This window comes from Nicotiana attenuata, unplaced genomic scaffold (assembly GCF_001879085.1).
Source record: "Nicotiana attenuata strain UT unplaced genomic scaffold, NIATTr2, whole genome shotgun sequence".
Taxonomy (NCBI): Eukaryota; Viridiplantae; Streptophyta; class Magnoliopsida; order Solanales; family Solanaceae; genus Nicotiana; species Nicotiana attenuata.
The window spans coordinates 175326-196973 of record NW_017670683.1 but is presented as its reverse complement, the minus strand read 5'-3'; the positions used below and the strand labels follow the sequence as shown (position 1 = coordinate 196973).

Here is a 21648-nt window from a genome sequence, read left to right as displayed (position 1 = left end):
TTAAAATAAGAAAATGCAGAAGGATATTAGAGTCATTAATTTTGTCTGGTGTACATTGTTTACGAACCATTTCTTGGTTCTGTCTCTATTTTCGTTTTATTTCACTTAATAAATAATAATGCAGAGAAACTAAGATAAAGAATTTGTTTTTACGAAACTAACTATAATCATTTATACAATCTTTTGATCCTCCTTTTTCTTCTCACTACGATTTATGCATCATAGTTTTTGTTTATTGTGTTATGTAACAATTTTTCCTCATTCATTTATTGAGAGAATAGTTTAATTTATATTCGATAATTAAACTGCATGAGCAATTATATAGTTTTATCACTCCCTTGTTGAAAAGAAAGATTACACCTTAGGATATATTAGACATTTCTTAGACGAGAAACTAAAGAACTAACGTGACGCGTGTTTTCACACGTTTATCACTAAACCATAGTAGTAATACACATTTTCGCCTTACTTTATGCTTAACCTTTAGTATGATTTGATGCAAACACTGAGTGCCGATAAGCTATGTTGCACGGTCTCTCCAAAATATTGCCGCACCTGTGTCGGATCCTCCAAAAATACACTACTTTTGGAAAATCTAGCATGCACCTGGCAATATTTTCGGAGAATCCGAACAATATAGCCGATAAGCATTTAAGTGAGGGAAAAGCTCAATAATTGAGAATCAATTTGAATAAATAAAATAGAGGGAAAAGAGTATCTACACATAATCAAGTATTTTGTACAAAAATGAAAGGAGACAAGCTTTCAAAATGTTCTCGCCTACGAGCTGCTCGTCTATATGGTTTCCTATTTTTCCAAAACAGATGTTCAATGTTACTACAACTTCTTGATACATCCACAGCTACCACTCTCTCCCATTTGTGTTTTCTTGATTTCCTTCTTCCTTCTCTGTGTCGCGGAGAAGGCGTTTGAGGTACCTCGTGTTTGCCAGCAACAACCTTCTCTTCGCCGCTTGCTGATATTGATGCAAAATCCTCACCTTCCATGCAACATGCAGGGCAGATGTAGATCTTAGGCAGTGAGGATAACTTGATACAATCAAAATGATACCATTCATCGCATTTATCACAAGCGATCATCGGTCTCTGATCATAGGGTCTCCGACAAATGCAATAAAGCATACTTCGATCCCTTAGCAACTTAAGCTCCTTTTCACACGATACAGGTAAATTTTCACCCTCGGTAATGATCTCAAAGACCTTATCCAATCCAAGCGCGCCCCCATCTGTTGAAACCCTCTTTGCCATATCGGCCCACTGCAAACCTATGTGCTTCGCTTCTGCCAGCCTCTGTCTAAAATAATCTTCTGAAGGAACGCCGACAGCTAGTCCCTCCTTTAAATGCCGTTGAAGCACTTGAATCGAGGGTTTTTGAGAACCGTCTAATAATCTCTGAGCTCTGATTTTCCAAGAAGTTCTTGCTAATGCCAACTCAAGTTTGCTGTTTGCCTCGCAATCATATGCACCAACAACATGTACAGCCTTCAAAGCAACACAGAACTCTTTAGCAATTATGCTAAGGTCTTTATCTGGATAAGCTAAAACAAACTCGACAATCTCTTCTATCCGAGCTTTGAAATCAAGAGCTTTCTGAGCAATTTGATGAAGTACAGCTCTTTCCTGAATCCATAAACATAGATCTTCAGCATCTGATAAGAGCTCAACCAGCTTGTGCAACTTGAGATTCTTCCGTCCAATATTCAGAGGATCACTTCCATTTCTTGATATTTTTCCACTGTTCATAAATTGACAATAAGGGCAAACAAAAACTTCTGAATCGTTGGCGCCCCCGGTTGAGAATCCAATGCACTGCAAGTGGAAGCAGTCCTTGCAAGTAGAACACGTTAAAAGCTTCTGGTTCGCACCATCAAGTGAGCAGCATATACATAAGCTATGGGAGTGATTAGATTTCTCACAAATACTGATTGATCTCTCAAGTGAGTTTTCAGTCTGTAGAAGCGCACTAAGCAAGTCAGCGTCTTCAACTGAAGCCTGTAAGACTCCCATACAACGGCACTTCCACTCCTCTATCGTGTGAACCTCAGAGAAAACCATATCTAGTTCTGTGCAACTGAAGGCATCATTACTCCCTTGTTCCTGAAAGTGTTCAAATTACTAGACACTAAGTATCCGTATCACATGTAAATACCACTACATGGCATGAGAAAATGAGCGCTAAAGCTTCAAAGTATAAAACCATGCATTTGACCCTACATTAATTAGTTAGTGAGGTAAAGAGTAACTTTCGGGCCATTTCCATGAATGAAAATTCCTAAATGTGGACAATAAGCCAGATGATAATCACCGAGTCACATCCACGAGAACTTTCTCATTATCATATTTCATAAAGTTTCTCAACTAGTGCTTTTCTGTGTTTCTTTGCACTTCCTCAGTTTCCAGAAATCATAGTAGGATGAAATTTTCCAGAAATCAATCTCCGTAAGGTTAACTGACAGCATGAATTTGAATCAGAAGTGAGAAAACAATGACTCCAGTTCAAATGGGTTCTGAGGGAAAGAGGAGGGTGGTTTAGACTGCTGGTACAATATGAGCCACATGAGAAAAAAAGGACTACAAAAACCTTTTACTTATCAAAAAAGAAGGATTACTTAGGAAAGAGGAAAAATATACTCCAGTAAGAAGAATCACATAGGCTAGCCCTTCATTTATAGAACAATGTCTTTCCTGCTCTCATTTAGTTGGAGAAATTTGAATTGACAAAGTTAACACTTCATAAGAAGTTCCCAAGAGATCAGAGATGAAATTCTCGCAAGATGCAATATTAAACTAATTTTCCATCTTCTAGTATAATAAAAACTCAAAATGGAAATGTAATGCAACAAAAATACCCCAATAACAAACTTTCCAAAGAAATAAAAGCTACAACTTGTAGGAAGGAAAAGAAAACACAGCAAACCAAATATATTACCTTAAGCTGCAGTAATAGATCCCACGATCGATCCCTAAAGTTGAGGGCGAAAAATAAATGCACGTGATCCACCCATGACCTGCCAAAATTAAATTGTAAGTGATACAAACTAATAAGAAATTGCAGAAAAGCAACCCAAAAAAAAATAGAAAATAGATATGGCAATATGGCCAGAAAGTTTTCAGATGTGTGCATGTCAAATAACTCCTACCAGACATAATTTCATCTGCTATATTCCTTTCCCCTTATTACTTTGCAAGTTCTTTCACGATTATCTTCCCAGTTATCCTTTCAATCCCTTGTCATTGCTTTCTATTACTTGACTTCTTTCTATAGTTGCTTTTAAGGCAGGGTACAAAAGGGCTTGTATAGGGATAATAGTGCAGTGGAATCATGCCAAATTGTACCAACAGAATGACCTTTCAGTAGAGGCAAGACAATAGTAATAACTATTGCCATTATAATTATTAAATCAAAAATAACAACAGTAACTTCAGAAGAAATAGTGAAAAAATGTGGGAAGAATGTAGAGATTAGTATGGGATAAGCTACAGTCTTTCAAAGAGAGTGATAGGTTCTCAAAAGCTACCTTGATATTTACATGCACTCACCAGAGGAAACCAAGAAAAGAAACTGAAGAAACATAAAGAATATAAGATATTTGACCTATCATATGAGATGATCTCAAAATAGCAAGTTAGGTCTCTAGAATTCCACACTTCTGATAATAACTTATTGCTGAAGGAGCTATAATAACTTACACGCGTAAAAGGAAATTCTGCATCAAGTGCGGAACTTACATGTGTTTCTCGATAGCCGTCTCAAGCTGACTGATCATTACAGGAGATGAGACATGAATGTTCTGCAGCTTGAAGGAGCAAACACACAGTATAAAATTCACACACGTAACGATGCAACTAGGAGAAGTTCAAATAATAGAAACATCAAAATACCTATCCCAACAAAGGCTATAGAAGATGGATGCAAAAGTACCTGATACTGCATGAGAACTTCTTCAGCATCACTTAAATTTGATCTTCTACGAGTAGATTGGATGGAGACTTCCAAAGCTCTCTTAAGCCAATTTACCCAATCAATTAAGGCACTACACAAATTGCAAGTGGTATACACCATAGGAAGGTGGCTTGCAATTTCCACATTTGTCTCGACTTCCTACAGCAATATTAACAAATAGACGTAAGAGCATGCAACCATCATTCTGGGAGGTACAGACAAGCCGCAAAAAAATGTCTCAATCCATGTAGCACAATAAAAGCAACAAAGCCACTACACAGGGAGGTAAGACAAACAATAGAATTAAAAGGCTTACACGTGGACACACAAAACCAAAATTTCTATGCAATCGCAAAGGAAAAAAAAAAGCCCGATATGCCAAATTTGGGGCTAAAGAAGGAAACCAGCTGATAACCCAAAAAAGAAGAAAAGAACAGTGCAAGGTCCTAACAACACAGTAGTTGGCTAACATATGAAGAAGAAAGGGAGGAAGAAGGGTGTAGGGTGTCATGCGCAGTGTGATATCCTCGAACAAGGAGTCACTTTATTAAGTGACCATCTTCAGGTCAGCAACACCATATTCCGTTTACATTTTGCCATTATACAAAAAAGGAGAAGAGGAGAACCAGGTATGGTGCTGCAACTATACTACCACCTGTAGTTCCAAATGAAGCGAATAGATATACCATGTACCTCTGCAAAATGGCTATAAGAGAATTGTGCTCCAACTGAATAACCATCAATAATCAAATTCTCACTGTTGACGACAGACTAAAAGATATTAGAGCTTCTGATCCTTAAATGCAGACAACACCATAGGCAGGAAACAGGACCAGAAACAATAATTTACAATGGCTACCAAAAGAAGCCAAAGCAAACGGTTAACCTAACATCTATTTACCCAAATAACAAGGAGTGCACTAATTCACAGCCATATTGAGAAGAAGCGGAAACAACATATCAATGTCCAGACCGTATCTCTCTTTAGGTGGAAAAGAAGACTGACATGTGACAACTAATTACCTCAAGTGTTGGAATTGCAGTAGCAAAAGATAGAGCCTTAAAGCACCAACGAAGTGTATAACAAGCATCTTGAAGTTTAGGAACCAAATCAAACTTGAAACCAAGACCTTGACCTGCTTCTACAACCGAGTCTATGGCTTGTATTTGCTTTTCAATTTTGCCATGTCTGGTCAATATTTCATCACCTATATTTTCGACATTCAACAGACACTCTGTATCATACAACACAGAGCAGGCATCCTGCTCCCACCTGGTGCAAGTATCAAGCAATGATTGAATCATCAGTTGTTCTCTCAAAGATAGCTTCAAAAGCTTAGAGTCTGATACCAATTCCTGCAAAAATTACAACAAAGGATGTAAGAGCTTCGTTATATTTCGCAAGTGCAGAGTTTGCAAATGATTAACCTTCAAAGTCTCTACTTCAAGAGGACTTGAACCAAGTGCCATGGAGTCACGTGATAAAAAGGGCTGTGACCTAGATAACCAAGACTTCGCAATTGATACCGCATCCTTGACTTCGTCAAGTGAAGGAAGAATCACAAATATCTCCTCGGAAGCCCTAAATATTTTGCAAAACTCAAATAATACTCAGGAAGAAGAATAAATACACAAACACAGAAGCAAGAAATATGAAGCAATAACTAAATCAGGGAAAGAGGCAACACCTTATAACATCCTCAAATTCAGATATGTGTTCCTTGCTTACAAGGACGCGCCTGGCACTTTCCTCCCAAGCTACAGCATTCGCTTTTACCTCAGAAACATCAGCAAACAACTTCTCTTTCTCAATCTGCAATCTGGAGATATATTCACATGTCAGATGGGATGATCAATAGATTTTTCAAGATAATCATTATTAGTAAAGCGAAAATTGTAATAATACATGCTAGCCTCCATCAACAGCTGCTCAATATAATCCATGGACATTTTGCAACGAAGTGCCTGTACGAAAGAATTTCAGAAAATTCAGACAGAGTGAACTAAAGATTTACGAGTACCGAAATATTGCCATGAATCATGAATTACTTTAGACAGCGTAAGTGATTAGATGTCAAAGCAGTCATGAACCATAAAAAGAATCAGATAGCCAAGAAAGAAAAATGAAAAAGACGGATAGCACATGATAAGAACGTTGAAAATGTAACTTAACGATCGGCAGAAAGTGATAGGAGAAGAATGACACTCTACTTACCTTCAGAGCTTTTACCCTACAACCAGCCTTCTTTAGCTCAACATCCAAACAAGGCACCTCCTCCACTATGTCAGAAATGTGAAAAATATTATAGCTATTTGCATTACACCACTACTAGTAAACAAACGATTAAATGAGATCTCCAAACCTTTAACTCTAAGCAACGACGCATCCTTTAGAAGGCAAGTTAACTCGTCAAATACAGTTTCTTGATCCTCCCTATCGCTGATGCCCAATAGAGCATGATTAGCACGCGCTATCCAAGACACAGCATCTTTATGATATTGTCTTAGAAGTTCAAGCTCTGTAATATTAACCGCCAAACCATCCCATTTGTTGAGAAGCAATTCAAGTTCCTGTACAACATAAAATGTGGCATTTACGCGAAGTTCTATTTCCATCAACGCTTTTCACGAAGATATGATAAGGTAGGAACAACCTTGAGACTGAGAGAACCTTCCAACATCTCACGGCACTGAGATTGACAACATTCAACTTGTCTAACTAAATCTAGGAGCATTTCACCTTCAGGAAGTTGCACTTGAAGGCTTAAACTCTGAAAATGAAAAAAGAAGTAATAGAAGAATCACAAAACAAATAATCCCAAAAAAATGACAGCATCACAGAAAGCAAAGATAACTAGATCACCTCCTTCTCTAATTTGTAGACAATATCTGCCTCAACTCTTGCAGAAGTCTCAGACAAGCATTTTCTTACTCTTTCAGCCCAAGCCTGAAGAAGCTCAATATGTAAGATTATAAAGCATCACTCATTCCATTTTTTAATATTGAAGCGGTAAGCAGTTTCCAATATTCACCGACAAGCATTTATCATCTTTTTCACGTCATGAGATCTTATAATTTCTCCAGCAGTAAACAGTTTCCAATATTTGCACAGAGAACAACAAAGACAATAAGTCAAAGAAAAAGAGGAAATCATAAGTGGGCAGGAATCTGAGGAAAAGTAACTATAAACCAGTTGAACACAACGGACGATCATAAATTTGCTGATCCTCTTTTCTACAGTCAATCGCACATGCCCCAACAAAAGCAAACAGGACTTTTTGGGGATAAGAACCAAACTTCAGGGGTTTTGTATTCTTTTTTATATTTTTTTATATTATTGGTTCTAAACCTAAAATATTTTGTAGAGAAAAAAAAGGTTGTTTCTTCTATTTTCTCTTTCTCTTCTCCTAATCTTCGCTTCCTTTAGTTTGATTCGATGTTTTCTCTCAAGGAGAACACAACGAGACATTATAATGTACCACTGTTAAAGAGTGGCAATGTCAGCCTGGTAACCTTTCCTAAACAGTGTATAAGACGGAAAACTTACAAAATAATAAGGTATACCTTAACTGCCGACAACTTGTTCAACAATTCTTCACATTTTTCGATGTAGATGGGGCAATCTACAGTCTTGGAGTACAAGGCCTCCAAATCAGATACCTGAAAAGGCAATGAGGAAATAGTTAACAAACATAAGAGAACAGAATGAGCAACACCTTTTCAGAATGAGCAACATTTCCTAACCTCAAAGGAAAGAAGAAGAAACATTTCCAGATGATCCAAGAATGTAAAGACTATGAATGATATCAAAGGCAATGAGGAAATAGTTAACAAACATAAGAGAACAGAATGAGCAACACCTTTTCAGAATGAGCAACATTTCCTAACCTCAAAGGAAAGAAGAAGAAACATTTCCAGATGATCCAAGAATGTAAAGACTATGAATGATATCAAAGGCAGATAAAAGATTAAGAAATTAGACAGCCTTTTTTTTTTTTTGGTGTGTGGGTGGTGGGGCCCGGGGGGGGGGGAATATGTTATTGTGAAGAATTGGACCTAGGGCCTAACTCAATCCCGAAAAGCGCTTATGAGGGGAGCAGTGTTCAAAAAAGCGCTCGCTTTCTCGCTTTAAGCGAGAAGCGTAGGGTCAGGCGCTTCCAGTACCAAAAGCGACGCAGGTACTGAAAAGCGATCGCTACTACCTAAAAAGCGTGAAGCGGGCGAAGCGGAAGCAGCGGTCGCTTCTTGAAATAAAAGCCCAACCGTGTCTTTTTCAATTAAAAGACCCAAAATCCAGTTCTGTTTTTGTCATTCTTCAGCAGCAACGTGAACTAGGGTTTTGAAGCAGCCCTTTCTTCCTCAAAAAACCAACAAGTCTTTCTTCTTCTTCTTCAAGATTACAACAAACTAGGGTTTTTCTTCTTCTTCTTCAACATTACAACAAGTCAACAACAACTTTCAAGTTTCAACAGGTATGTTTTTATTTTCATTCATTCATTCTTCTTCTTCTTCTAATCTTCTTCTTCTTCTTTTTCTTTTTCTTTTTCTTTCTAAACGTCCAAAAAGCGCCGAAATGCTGGCGACTTTTTTCCAGAAAATTTCTGCCCCGTTTCTGCCCAAAATCTGCCCAGATTTCTGCCCAAATTTCTGCCAAATTATATATTTTTTATTCTTAGTTCTTACTGCCTTTCTTATGTGTTATGTAGTTGATATTTTAATGGCGCCAAAAGAAGATAGGAAAGACCCGGCTTGGGCTTACTCGGCAAGAGCTAGCGAGACCAACAAGATGGCCATTAGATGTCTTTTTTGTGATAAGATTACAAATGGAGGAATCTATCGTCAAAAAGCGCATCTAATCGGTGGTGATCCAAATGTCGCATCTTGTCCTAAAGTTCCGGGTCATGTGAAGGAAGAATTGAAAGCATACCTTCAAAAAAAGAAAGAGTTAAAGACTCAAATGATTCATGAACAAGAACTTTATAATCTTGATGACGATGATGATGAAACAGAAGAAGGTGACGATGCTTCGTCGCTTCCACCAAAATCACAAAAGCGGGGAAGGATGCTTCCACCAATGTCTTCTAGTTGTGGATCTACTGGCAAGACCAAAGGTCCTATGGATTGTTACCTCCCGCAAAAATCTGGAGATAAGGGAGGAAAAAGTGGTAATCCTCAAGTTGATGCAAAAGCGATTTTGAGGGACCGTGCAGTAACCTTTTTTGCCCGATGGATGTATGATGCAGGTCTTCCTTTTAATTGTGTTAATTATACCGACACTTTTGCTGCTTTTATTGAGGCCGTAGGCCAACATGGCCCAGGAATGAAGCCTCCAACTTATTATGAAGTTAGTGGGCCATATCTACAAAAAGAGGTGGCAGAGGTGAACAAAATCGTTGAGGAGCACAAAGTAGAATGGGACAAGTTTGGTTGTTCTATTATGATGGATAAGTGGACAGCGAGAAATGGAAAAATGATCATCAATATCTTGGTGAATTCTCGTAAGGGAAGCCTGTTTCTTGAGTCCGTTGATGCAAGCGACTCTTCGACTGATTCAACCAAAATGTACTCCTTGTTCAAGAGTACAATAGACTCTATTGGAGCAGAAAATGTTGTTCAAGTTGTCACGGACAACGCCAGTGAAAATGTTAAAGCTGGTGATTTGATGTCTGCTGCGTACCCGCATATCTATTGGACTCCGTGTGCAGCACATTCTGTTAATTTGATCTTTGGTGATATTTTCAAGGAAAGACCCTTCAGTACTGTCTTTAATCAGGCAGTTAGAGTGCATTCCTATATTGTTCAAAGGCCTTTATTATTGAACATGATGAAGAGATTCACTAAACAAAGAAGCTTGGTGAAACCTGCAAAGACGAAGATTTGCTACTGCTTTCTCGACTTTGGCTAGGATGTATGAGCAAAAAGGCAATTTGAAGAAGTTGTTTGTTTCATATGAGTACACTAGCAGTGCCTATGGAAGGGAAGCTCGAGGGAGAGAATCTGCAAATATTATACTTTCTACTTCATTCTGAAACAATGTGGTTCATGCAGTGAAGATTGGTGGTCCTTTAGTTAAAGTGCTTCGTTTGGTGGATGGGGAGCAAAGGCCACCAATGGGCTACTTGTACGAAGCAATTGATAGGGCAAAGGAGGCTATTCAAGACTCTTTTAGTGATCAAAGAAAATACAAAAGAGTCTTTGAGATCATAGATAAAAGGTGGGATAGTAAGCTTCATAGCCCTTTGCATGCAGCTGGACTTGTTTTGAACCCGGAACTGTTTTATGCCAATGAAGAGAGGATTCTAGGAGATGAACCTTTGTGGAGTTGATACCATGAATGCATTGAGAAGTTGATACCTGAAGAATCCGTGCAAGATAAAATCACAGAGCAATTTAGTATTTATAGGAATGCTGAACAACTTTTTGGAAAAAACATGGCCATTAGACAAAGAACGACAAAGTCACCAGGTGAGCGAGTGCTTATATGTTGTTTTATAGTTAATAAGTTATTTCTTTATTAATATTATATTTTGAAAATTTGTTCTACTTCTACAGTTGAATGGTGGAAGCAATTTGGTCATTCCACTCCAGATTTACAAAAGTTTGCCATCAAGGTTCTAAGTCTAACATGTAGCTCATCCGGGTGTGAAAGGAATTGGAGCGTGTTTGAGCATGTAAGAACTAATAAGAAAGATTTAGTATATTGAGATAATTAAATTATATCTCAATTGTCCTAATCTTACTAATTACTTATTATTTGCAGATTCATACCAAAAAGAGGAACAAACTAACCTTGAAGCGTCTCAATGATCTAGTCTTCATTAAGTACAATAGAACATTGAGGCGTCGTTACAACGCTCGCAATGTAATTGATCCAATTAGTTTGGACAACATCGATGATGCTAATGAATGGCTAACTGGAGTCCCGGAAGATCATGCAGATGAAGAAGTATTTGATGATACTTCTGGTATCACTTGGGGTGATGTTGCGGAGGCGCGTGGAATTGGGGAGAGGATTTATGGTTTGAGGTTGAGGGGGAGTACCTCAACTTCAAGTTCACAGAGGAAGGGAAAAGAGGCAGCTACTTCGTCTGTAGTTGATGAAGAAGATGAAGTTGAAGAAGATGACGAGCAATATAATAATGATAGTGGAATACAAGAATTTGACAATCTTGTAGAAGAATAGGATGCTCATTTCGTGCTTTAATTGATGCTACTCTTGACAATCTTGTAGAAGAATATGATGCTTATTTTGTGCTTTAATTGATGCTACTCTTTAGTTTTTTAATTCAAGTATTGAACATTTGCTCACAATTACATGTGTTGTCTATGCCGTATTTATTTTAATTTTTTTTAAAAAAAAATCCGCTTCACTTCAAAAAAGCGGGCGCTTCGCTTCTCGCTTTTCGTGAAATGGGGGTTGTCGCTTTTCCTCGATTCACGCTATTTTTAACACTGGAGGGGAGGATTGCCAAAGACCATATAAGTAGACTATAACCGATTCCCTCAACCACTGTGGGACTTAACAACTGTATTAGCCACAAATGTCATAACAAAAACTTGAAATTATACCCAAACCTGAACTACCATTCTCAATGAACAGCATTAACACCTGTCAAACTGTTCGGTAATGCGGCAGAAACATAAACTAACAAATATATGGGGTACCACAGATTCATAGAATATCAAACCACACTAATATGCAATTAGACAACTATCAACGAGGTGAATGAACTGGCTTACAAGAATATTTGAGCATGATGAAAGAACAGAATCAATCTCCAGAGTCAGCTGGCTCGCTTCTTTCTGGAAATCCTGTACATGAAGCATACTCGGGTGGTCAGAACCAGTGCAAAATATAAGTGCAGAATAAAAGAGGTAAAATCAGAAACAAAATGCATTTCACCTTCAATCTGAGATGTGCAGGTTCATTACAGGGTACAGGGTTTAAACTGAGCAAACTGTTAACAACTTCCATCTGCACCTTCATTACATCACTACTGCGATCAGACATCCAAGATTTTACTTTAGAGAGACAGTCCTCAACATTTTGAGCCCAACTCTGAGCTTCAATCAACTTCTTCACCAACTCTCTTACCTAAACCCCATTTGACAGATATTTAGTTGAAGAGAGGAATAAAATCTAGGACTAAGGAGTTCTAGAAAATGATATGGCTGAAATCTCACTGGATCCATTTCATGACCAGCCCACATAAACTGTTCGGCTTCCTTCAATGCACGATGATAAGCATCTGAAGAATAAGGATCCTGGAAAAGCTTACTGAACTTCATCAGCCATTTTTCAGCAAGCTGCACGTGTGTGATACATCCACCTTTTACCTACATTTGGCCATTGGTTAGAACCCGCAAAATTTAGAAGTTAATACTTTTTATGTTTGCACAAGGCACATATTAGCAAAAACTATTTTTTCCCTTTAGATTATATAACACGTTATTTGTATCACGAATCTGCAAGAAATATTGCAGATGCCACATCTCAAAGTATCAACCGCATCAGAAAATGTGGAACAGCACACTGAGGTATCAGCCTATCAAAGATCAGAACTTCCCAAATAGAGCAGAAAAGGTTCGAGAAGCATGTATCTGAAGACCGTTAGTATCATTCAGATAGTTAAGCTTCTTGACCACTAGTATCATTAAGATAGTTAAGCTTCTAGACTAAGTCACAGGATTGGGTGTGCGATAGCGAGAAAGTTAGACATGGTAAAGGAAAGTGAGAAAGTAGGAAGGAATTTCTCACCAGTCGTTGACACAGATTATGAAGGAAAATTAGTAGTATTAACATTTCAGATATAAAAGATCAAAGCACAAATGATTAAACACTGGTAAAGAATCATTGAGCTTGTTCTTCCATCTCTAATGAATATCAATACCAAGAAATATACTTTCTGTTCTACTTCCTCTAAATAATGACAAGCAACAGAATGGAAGCAAGAACCTTACTCCCCCCCCGGGACAAAAGCCAATAACTACAGATCTGCTGAAAACTAGGGTATAGAAATCTCTAATTAAGTGGTTAAACGGGAATCTACAAGTAATTAGAAAAGCTAGCAACGAAATGCAGAACACTGTATGGTGCCCAAGAGAGGGTCCAAAGAGAAAATTTTAATCCTCACTAGGCCAGAAAACAAGGGAACAAAACCGGAATCCCTTTGAGCATCAAATGGAATAAGAAAAGCAAGACACTCCACCCAAAAAATGTTCTCATATGGAATTGGAAGTAATGATCAGAACCTTTTTTGACAAAGCAGGTGGATCGTTGGAAGATAGAAGTTGCTTTCTGAAGTTTTTTGCAGCCTCTTCATGATTACCCTTATCAGTAGTAAGCACCCAATCATTCAATTCAGCCAGCGTATGACGATAAAGGAGTCGACGCTTTTGTGGCTTACATTCACACAAATGTTCCCAGTGCTACAAGCAAAACTCATGGTTAGTCAAGAAAGCAAATACAACAACCAAAATTGATGACTAAGTATGACAAAGATTACACAGAATGCCAATGGCAGTACAGTACAGCATTCAGCTGTTTAATCACTAATCCACCCACCCCACCCCACCCCCACTCCCACCCAAAAAAAAGAAACCATCCCAAAAGCAATAAGAACTATATAATTCACCACAGGCTCTAGAATTGATAAAACAAAACTTAAGCTGCATGATGATGGGAAAGTCCTATCTGTTGTCATATTAAAATTTGGAACTCTATATTGTGTTAGTTTACATTCAAAATATATTGATACTGGAGGAAGAACAATGCTGAGAATGCCCTAGCCTCCTAGATGCTAGAATGAACAACCTACAAGGAAAATATGATTTTATGCTTCTACAATCAGCTAAGTTAAGCTTGAATTTGGCCAGAGTAACATTCTATAGACAGAATAGAACTCATAGAAGCATATCACATATAGGAACTAGCGAGAAAAGAAAAACAATTTATAATTGATTCCTTGCACAAATAAAAAATACTTACCTCAAGACAAACAAAAGATGATGGTGCACAGCTGCATACTACAGCAGAAAGATACAAATATTGCTGGCATATGATGCATGTAGGATCCTTCGAAGAAGATACGGTGAAATTTGTCAAATACACTTCAGAACACACTCATAGTCAAAATTTCAAGAAGCAACATCAAAGTTAAAGTACCTCCTCCGTGCCCACATATTCAGGCTTCAGACGAGGTGGCATGGCAGAAGAATTAACAATGCCATTTTTCCAAAGCCGCTCTCTCCAAGACTTTTCTCTAGAATAGACCCTGGCCAGTTCTGTTTTTAAGTAAGGTGCTGCCTTGCTGTCAAATTCGCTCTGCAAGGTGATGAAAATTGTTAAATTGGGATGACTAAAATTTAAAGGTAAATAGAAGCATGGAAAAGTTATCTACAAAAATACCAAGCAACGAAAGTATGACAACAATAGTTCTTCAGAAGAAGCATCAATTAGCATAAGTTTGGTCAAGAACTTAGAAAATATTGTAGGCAGAGCAGTCCAATAGCTACTTCAAAAAATTTAGTGCACCAATGGGTAATCCCAACCACAGAAAGCATGTAAAGAGCCAGCTTTTACATCCATGGGCAAAGAACGAATAAACAAAGCATTGGCCACAGCAGGCCATGGAAAATGGCGAACGGGGCTAGGATACAGACCCTCGCTACTGCACAGAGCAGTTCTTCATGAGACAAAACAGCAGGTTTGCGATAAAGCTGGTAAAGATCTGCTCCAAATCCACCATGAGGTAACCAGTCGGCAGGGGCAAAATTGACAGCCTCAGCACAATTTAAGCCTGCAATTCCAAGATGCAGTTAAGATTACAGGAGAGAGCTGCATCATGCATGACTAGCATTTGAATAAGAACAAACTGTTCGAACTTTTTGCAAACCAAAGATAAAATAGCAAATATGCATGGCTCACCGAAGTTGAAGCCTCCGTGATACGATCTGGGAAAGGTAATAATGAAGTCCCCAGGCTCCTACCATAAAGTAAAAACAAGCAAACACAAGCCACATAAATGAAAAGTGGAAAATGAGAAAAGCTTTAAAATTGGTTCCTCTACACTGGAAAGTCTGTCATGAAGGGTATCGTAAGTACTGTTAAGGGGATATTGCTCATTGAGTTACAGCTTCCTACTAAAGTCAAATAAAAAAATATATTTATAATTTGTTGAATATCTTTGGTCATTAGATTGCGAGTTTCTTCAGAATTATTATTATTTTCTATACAGTCTACTCCATTGTCAGAAATCCCCAATCCTACTTTGCTTAATATTAGGACTTTAAGTTCTCTCCACATTTTTGTTTAATAACCTAGAAGTCCCTAAGGGCCAATAGCGAACGGTTCCAAACTCGAAGGATAACAGGCCCGCCCCTCTACCCTTCTCCACTTAAATCCAATACCATGCTTTTGTCTATAGCAAGGTTCGAACTCGTGACGTGCGCCTAACCATACATCACACCCTGCACTCTTACCACTAGATCAAAGCTCTGGGGGCACATTTCTCCCACATATTAGTACTATAGACAGGTAAAGGAAAAGGCTTCGTGCTGCTTAAATTCTTCAAGTAACTTCTGGTCCCAAAGGCATGACCATGGTAAAGAATTAGGCCCCTACAATATAGATCATTTTAATTTGCATCCTTGTTGTATGACATAAAGTTTAGGCAGCCCAAGGCTCACGACAGCCTAATTCTAATGGGTTTGAGAGATAACATATACCTTTGATAATGAAGCTTGGAGGTCAAATGACAAAATACAAAACTAAAGAAGAGAAAAAGTTTTAACCAATAACATGGAGGACGAAATATAAAGAGAAAACAAGTTTCAAAGGATGATGCCAAAAATTGATCTGAAACATAACATATATAAAATGTAATGTGTACTGAAGAAGTAAAGACAAAACGGCAGCTGTTTATCACCTGCTTATCACTCACCATTTTTGCAATCCTCGGGTTCTATCCAACTACAGAGATTCAGAATACCAGTAGACTCCTGAAAGGTCACCCTACCTTTGACATGTAGCCTTAGAAAAAGATATTGTTTAGCCAAACTCTTTTTCAATGTGTTTTGTGTGATACCCCTCATAAATCCTGATTTTTTACTGCATCTGTTGTGGGTGGCATAGGAGTGCTGACACACTTATTTTTTTATTTTCCTAATTTATACATTTGGGCTACGGAAAGATAATAGTATCCTCCATCAATATCAAAACATACGGAATGTGAATCAAACAGCCAATAGTATTTTAAAGGACCCCTTAAACACCAATATGCAACGACATACAACTGGCATAATCAATACTTCAGGCACCGAACAAAACGTCCTGCCGAATCTTAGGGACCATAAAATATCTTTATTCTCTATTTTTTCCTACAGTTTTTAGATTCAATAGAAGTACCATTTTCAATTGAATTGGAAAAAACTGTTTTCCTAGTTTCTCAACTAAAACTTAAGCTATAATATCTATAGAAAGAAATCCTCCTATCTCCTGGCCATATAATAGTTGAACATAAGTTTGGAAGCGGAAAAAAAAAAGTTTGGCTCCACAAAACAGTAAAAATTATTATAAAAAGCTCTCCTTTTTTTTCACTCTCGGGACAGTTTCTCCTTATTTTCATGCTCTTCTATTTACGAAGAAAAAGACGCAAATGCAGTATCATGACATCGTCCATGAATTTTGGAACCAGAAAACTACAAAGGAAAAAGACAGAGCAGGACACAAGGAGAAACATCTGAGTATTAAGTCCTGCAACAAACCTGTACTACATTATAAACAGGAACCCCATTTTCTTGCAACACGCGTGGATTCAGCATGGTTACAAGCTGAAATAGCAGATCTGGTTGCGCATCAAACAGATCGGGAAGGCTATTACGCATTACCTGCACATAATTTGCTAGTTACACAACAGCAAGAAAAGGTCGAAATTTTGAAATTTATGAGGGAAAGCTACATGTAAAAACCATTTATAAACATTGATACAAGTTAATTGTCAACAGCAATCAAGTATTCCTTTATCACTTCTCAAGCAGCTAAAATAGGAAAATAACTAGCATCAATGCAATGTATCAAGGAACATGGAAAAGGTAATCTCTCTATGCCAAAACATAATGAAAGAATATGCAACAGCACTTCTAACACTAACTAGACACTAAACTAATACAGATAAGACACCACAACCAATGATGTCCAAGCCCCTAACGAATAGGGATTATTTACATCTTCCAAAGCACCTCCTGGTAAAGCCCTGAATGTTGGTTACTCATGTTATTATATATAGCCATCGGTTACCTGTGGGTTTAGCAGGACTCCAGCTATCCTGTACATCTATCAAGTTAACATGCCAGAATAATCGGTCATGAACTCATTCATTTAAACATGGAAGTACAAGGTAAAATAGATTATGATTTACTTCTCATATGAGATGATTCACAAATCAATAAAACTGAAGAACCAAATAGTATGAAGAACTGAAGAACCAAATAGTATGAAGAACAAGAAAATTTACCATGACCTTACACTTGCCTCATTTCAGTTCAACCGTCTCCATAAAACCATTTTAAGACGAAGGACAAAGCTCACATTAAACTAAAATCTCATGAAAGCCAACATTCAAATATCAAGATCTTGGATCAACATGTATTTGCGTCAAATTTAATTCACAGTAGAAGAGATATGTTTTAACTTTACTAGCCTACAATTTGTAAATAAATGCAAAAGCTATGACACTAATGTAGGATAGGAAGTGTTCAGAATAACCTTCTCAAAAGCTTGGGCTTCATTTCCAGGAACACTATACCAACATTTCGGCTCTCCCCTGAAAGGATGCAAGAAGAACTAATTAACTGATAAATATATCAAGATTCAATCAATGATTATTAACTGATAAATATATCAAGATTCAATCAATGATTATCAGTATACTGGTAATGCACAAAACAAAAGACATCAAAACAATGATATCATGAGCTTAATCAACCTGATTGCAGAAAAGATATCAGCGGGAAATGTAAATGCACTGGCCCAATATGATACTATGATAACTGGAAGTGTTAAAAAGGGACAAATTAGACCTAAAATCGCATATCAAAGCAATCGGGTAAGGCCTACAACCTCTTGAAATCCACATGGAGTTAGTTAGGTGTAGAACATAATGGAAACAATGTGTTCATACAGGAGATGCCAACTAGTTAGAGACGAAGGTTTAGTCGTTGGTGATATCGTTCAGTTGGTTATAGATTATATGCACAGTATGGATTACCGTGAGAAAGAACCCCTAGTATTAGAGACCTAATTTGTCCTAAGAGACATGTGTTTTAAGAGGAACAAATGAAGCATAATGGTCATTGAGGTTTCACAATGCCGGACTCAACTATAGAGGGATTGAGGTGTAGTTGTTTTAATCAAGCTTCAATAACCAATTAACTATGAAATGCATGGGAGGGACAGAAGAGAAAAAGGAAGCTCCACTCAGTTGCTAGGAAGTGGTCACATCGCCACACATATAAGCCATGGGTACTTCATGGTGCATGTTAGGCAATTGTGAAGGGTGTTCACTGATCAACAGAACTTACTTATGAAGAAATAGTTAACAGCAAGGAGCAACGCTATATCCCTTGTTCCCCTTTTCTCATACTTTATTTGGATTTAGAGGGTCTTTTTTTTTTTTTCCTTTCTTTTAGGGCGGGGGGGGGTGGGGGGGGTGGTGGTTGGATATTGGTTATTGGGTGATGAAAAAAGGATATGAAGCCAATGGACATCTAATAGATGCACCAACATTTTAACGGAGTAATTTCGAATATGTATTCTCCTTGGACAGATAGGCTAGCTCCAAGTAAAGGAGTAGACTATGCTTTTCATAATTTAGGGACAACCTAATCTGGGCAAAAAATGAGATAAGCTTCATCCCGCTGGCCGTTAGGTACTACGAAACATTTCAGCAGAAGAGAAGTCAAAGGAGGATACGCTAAACAAGTGACGAAGCTACCGGCGGCAAGACCATTAAATCATATCAGCCAAAAACAGTTGAACGGGACCTAGTGAAAGCACAACCTGTAGATTGAGAAAACCCAATAAACAACGCTACGTGGATTCTACAAAGTTAATTTGTAGATTCGCACACATTTACCAACATGCCAAATTTTTAACCTTATTAGGAAACGCATGTCACATCACATTAGGCAATAATGCAAAGAAATTAATATCAAGATCAACTGTAATAAAGTATCTGCAAGAAGTTCCGTAGCAACGCAACTAAAATAACTTACTTATCTTGTATTGCATACACATTTAAATAAGATGAAACTACTGGTAAGAGGTCTCTGACATTTCTATGAGCAATTATAGGTTGTTTAATAAATCGAACTTATTATTTTCATCAATAACAAGCCTTTGAAAGTGGATCTTCTTCTTTTGTTTGTCTGTTATGAAATTTATTCTTTTTACTAACATGGTGACTTTCAGCATAAATGAAAAAGAGCTTTTTGTATAAAGTAACTAATTCTTTTAATATTATACAAGCCGTACAAAAAAAAAGTAGAGAAAGAACACAATAATATGGTTCTCATCTAATCAAACTTGTCATATGGTAACTTATTTAATAGGAATAAAAGAAATGGACTTAAGATACGTATAATAATTGGCACTCATACCAGTGAAGATAATTCATGGAGTAAAAGCAGTGGTCTTCAAAATGCCAGCAGAATGAAGAGAATAGCATTCCAATATACAGCCAAGGCACCATAACACCAGCAATGCTATGATGTACAGCTCGAAGCATCGAACCTGGCAACTTCGGTAAGTTATTGAGATTCCATGGGCTAGCACTATATTCATCCCATGTACCTTGTTCAACTGATGATAGTTTTTCGTCGGTTACACGTGGAAATCCACTACCATAGATGGAAGTATCCAAGTCACTGCCATACTTCACTTCAACCTCCCCAGCTGATCCCTCCACAATTTCCCAGAACTTCTTTTCTAATTCCACTTTTGTAATAGATGCGGAGCCAAACCATTTTTTCCTGGCACGATCAGCAGTGCGCCTAAATGCGTCCAATGTTAAGTCTCTACCAGGTGCAAAACCGAAGCAATCCTTTTCAGAATTCAAGCATTGCAAGCAATACCAGTTCCCAGGTGGAATTTGTTTCAGAGGTGGTGATAAACAGTAAATATGCCACCCTTTATTGCACCGATCACAGAGAAGCATCACCTCCCCGTGCAATCCACTTTTGCATTGTTCGCATATTTGGTCGTGTTCTTCCTCCTTCGTCTTACACGTTTCAGTTAGATCACACTCACTATTCTTTCTCCTTCTCTTAGAACTTGAGAATTGGGAGTCTGACTCCCTTTTTCTCTCACTTCCATTTCCTCTCCTGTAACTTTTATTTCTCATCTTATTTAACTTATTATAGTACTCTTCATAATCACACAAATGTTCCAGGTACAACTGACATAACACATGCTTGGCGCACTCCGAAATCTTCCCAGCAGGCCGTACGAACCTAAAAACCTCGCCCCACTTCTTTTCCTTCGCCACTTTATCATACCCTCCAAGCCGCTTGACGGAATTAAACAACTTACACAAATTAAGCTCCTCCCCCTCAAACACAACACGTTTCTTCGCGGCCTTCTTCCCACAATGCTCCTCTAGGAACCTATAGTACTCTAATTCAAAGGTCTTCGGATCACAAGACGCGCACCGAGCCTGTAACTGATGAATCGCTTGCGTTTTCGTCGGAAATGTGAAGGCATTCAAATCCAATGCAAAAGGGGGTTTCCAACTCTTTGGTGGGATAATTTTGCAAATGCCATATTTCTCAGCCTCTGGCCTGATCTTGTAAATAAACTCTAAAGGGTCCTTAAATTCTTCCTCAGTTGGATAATACACTGGCCCAGGTGGTATATTCAATAACCCAATTGGGGATGCACTTGTATTTTGCCCTAATTCTACAGCCCTAGGCCTCCCTCTCCCCATTATTAATGCAACTACTAACTATATCACCAAAATAATCAATACCCAATTACAAAATCTGCATGCAAGATTCGTATAAACATTCAAAATATGTCTCGAATCACTATAAATTCAAGAATCTTGAAATTTAAAGGAACATTTAACTATTAAAAATGAAATCTTTAACGTACCTTTGTGGAATAATAAAGCACATAAAAACCAAGGGTTGATAGATTCTTGTCCCTCAATATATGTCTGCAAACATGTGTGTGTTTTTTGTGTTTAGATATCTCTTATTTGGTTTTTAGTTGTAAAAAAACGGTGTTTCTCGTTAGTCTTCTTTTAGCTTTTTTCTTTTTCTTTTTCTTTTTCTTTTTCCTTTTTTTCTTCCCTTTTTTTTTAAGGTCAGTTCGTTTGCAGTTTTATGAGAACTGAGATTTTATATAAAAAGGTCTCTAAATCAGAAAATTTACGACAATGTTAAGGAATCTCTTGGATTTGAGGAATCTAAAGCGCGTGTGATATCACGTGATTTGATTGTGAGGGATAAGGCTAATGTAAAAATCTTAGTTTAACGTGCTCACATATTTATCTCTTAAGCATAATTAAGCAATATGTATTCTACTTTAGTTTTATCTACTAAAATTAAATTGATTGATTTGGTGTCATTACACAATATGAATAAGTTTTTATTGTAAGGATAATAAAGGCCAATGTGTATGGTCTA

At 37.6% G+C, this 21648-nt stretch overlaps 2 protein-coding genes across 3 annotated transcripts; one reads left to right on the top strand and one right to left on the bottom strand.

Annotated features, from left to right (window-relative positions):
- Window positions 1-672: 672 nt before the first annotated feature.
- Window positions 673-21333, bottom strand: LOC109242262 (lysine-specific demethylase 5B). Of its 2 annotated transcripts, none has more exons than XM_019409118.1 (25): window positions 21113-21333; window positions 19621-21000; window positions 17729-17786; window positions 16729-16851; window positions 14891-14948; window positions 14626-14762; window positions 14129-14287; window positions 13952-14038; window positions 13216-13392; window positions 12148-12300; window positions 11867-12058; window positions 11704-11775; window positions 7528-7623; window positions 6827-6910; window positions 6618-6734; window positions 6327-6534; window positions 6179-6243; window positions 5870-5928; window positions 5652-5783; window positions 5392-5545; window positions 4987-5319; window positions 3943-4122; window positions 3750-3817; window positions 2950-3028; window positions 673-2117 (listed from the first exon to the last, which is right to left on the bottom strand). In XM_019409118.1, the coding sequence occupies exons 2-25, from the start codon at window positions 20943-20945 to the stop codon at window positions 729-731; spliced, it is 5505 nt and encodes a 1834-aa protein (XP_019264663.1). In that variant the 5' UTR covers window positions 20946-21000; window positions 21113-21333; the 3' UTR covers window positions 673-728. The 2 variants fall into 2 exon arrangements, with proteins under 2 accessions (XP_019264663.1, XP_019264664.1); XM_019409119.1 differs by having other exon boundaries at window positions 3750-3811.
- LOC109242263 lies at window positions 8502-10261 on the top strand. Its single transcript, XM_019409120.1, has one exon. It carries the CDS (start codon window positions 8537-8539, stop codon window positions 9866-9868), a length of 1332 nt encoding a protein of 443 aa, XP_019264665.1. The 5' UTR covers window positions 8502-8536; the 3' UTR covers window positions 9869-10261.
- Window positions 21334-21648: the final 315 nt, after the last annotated feature.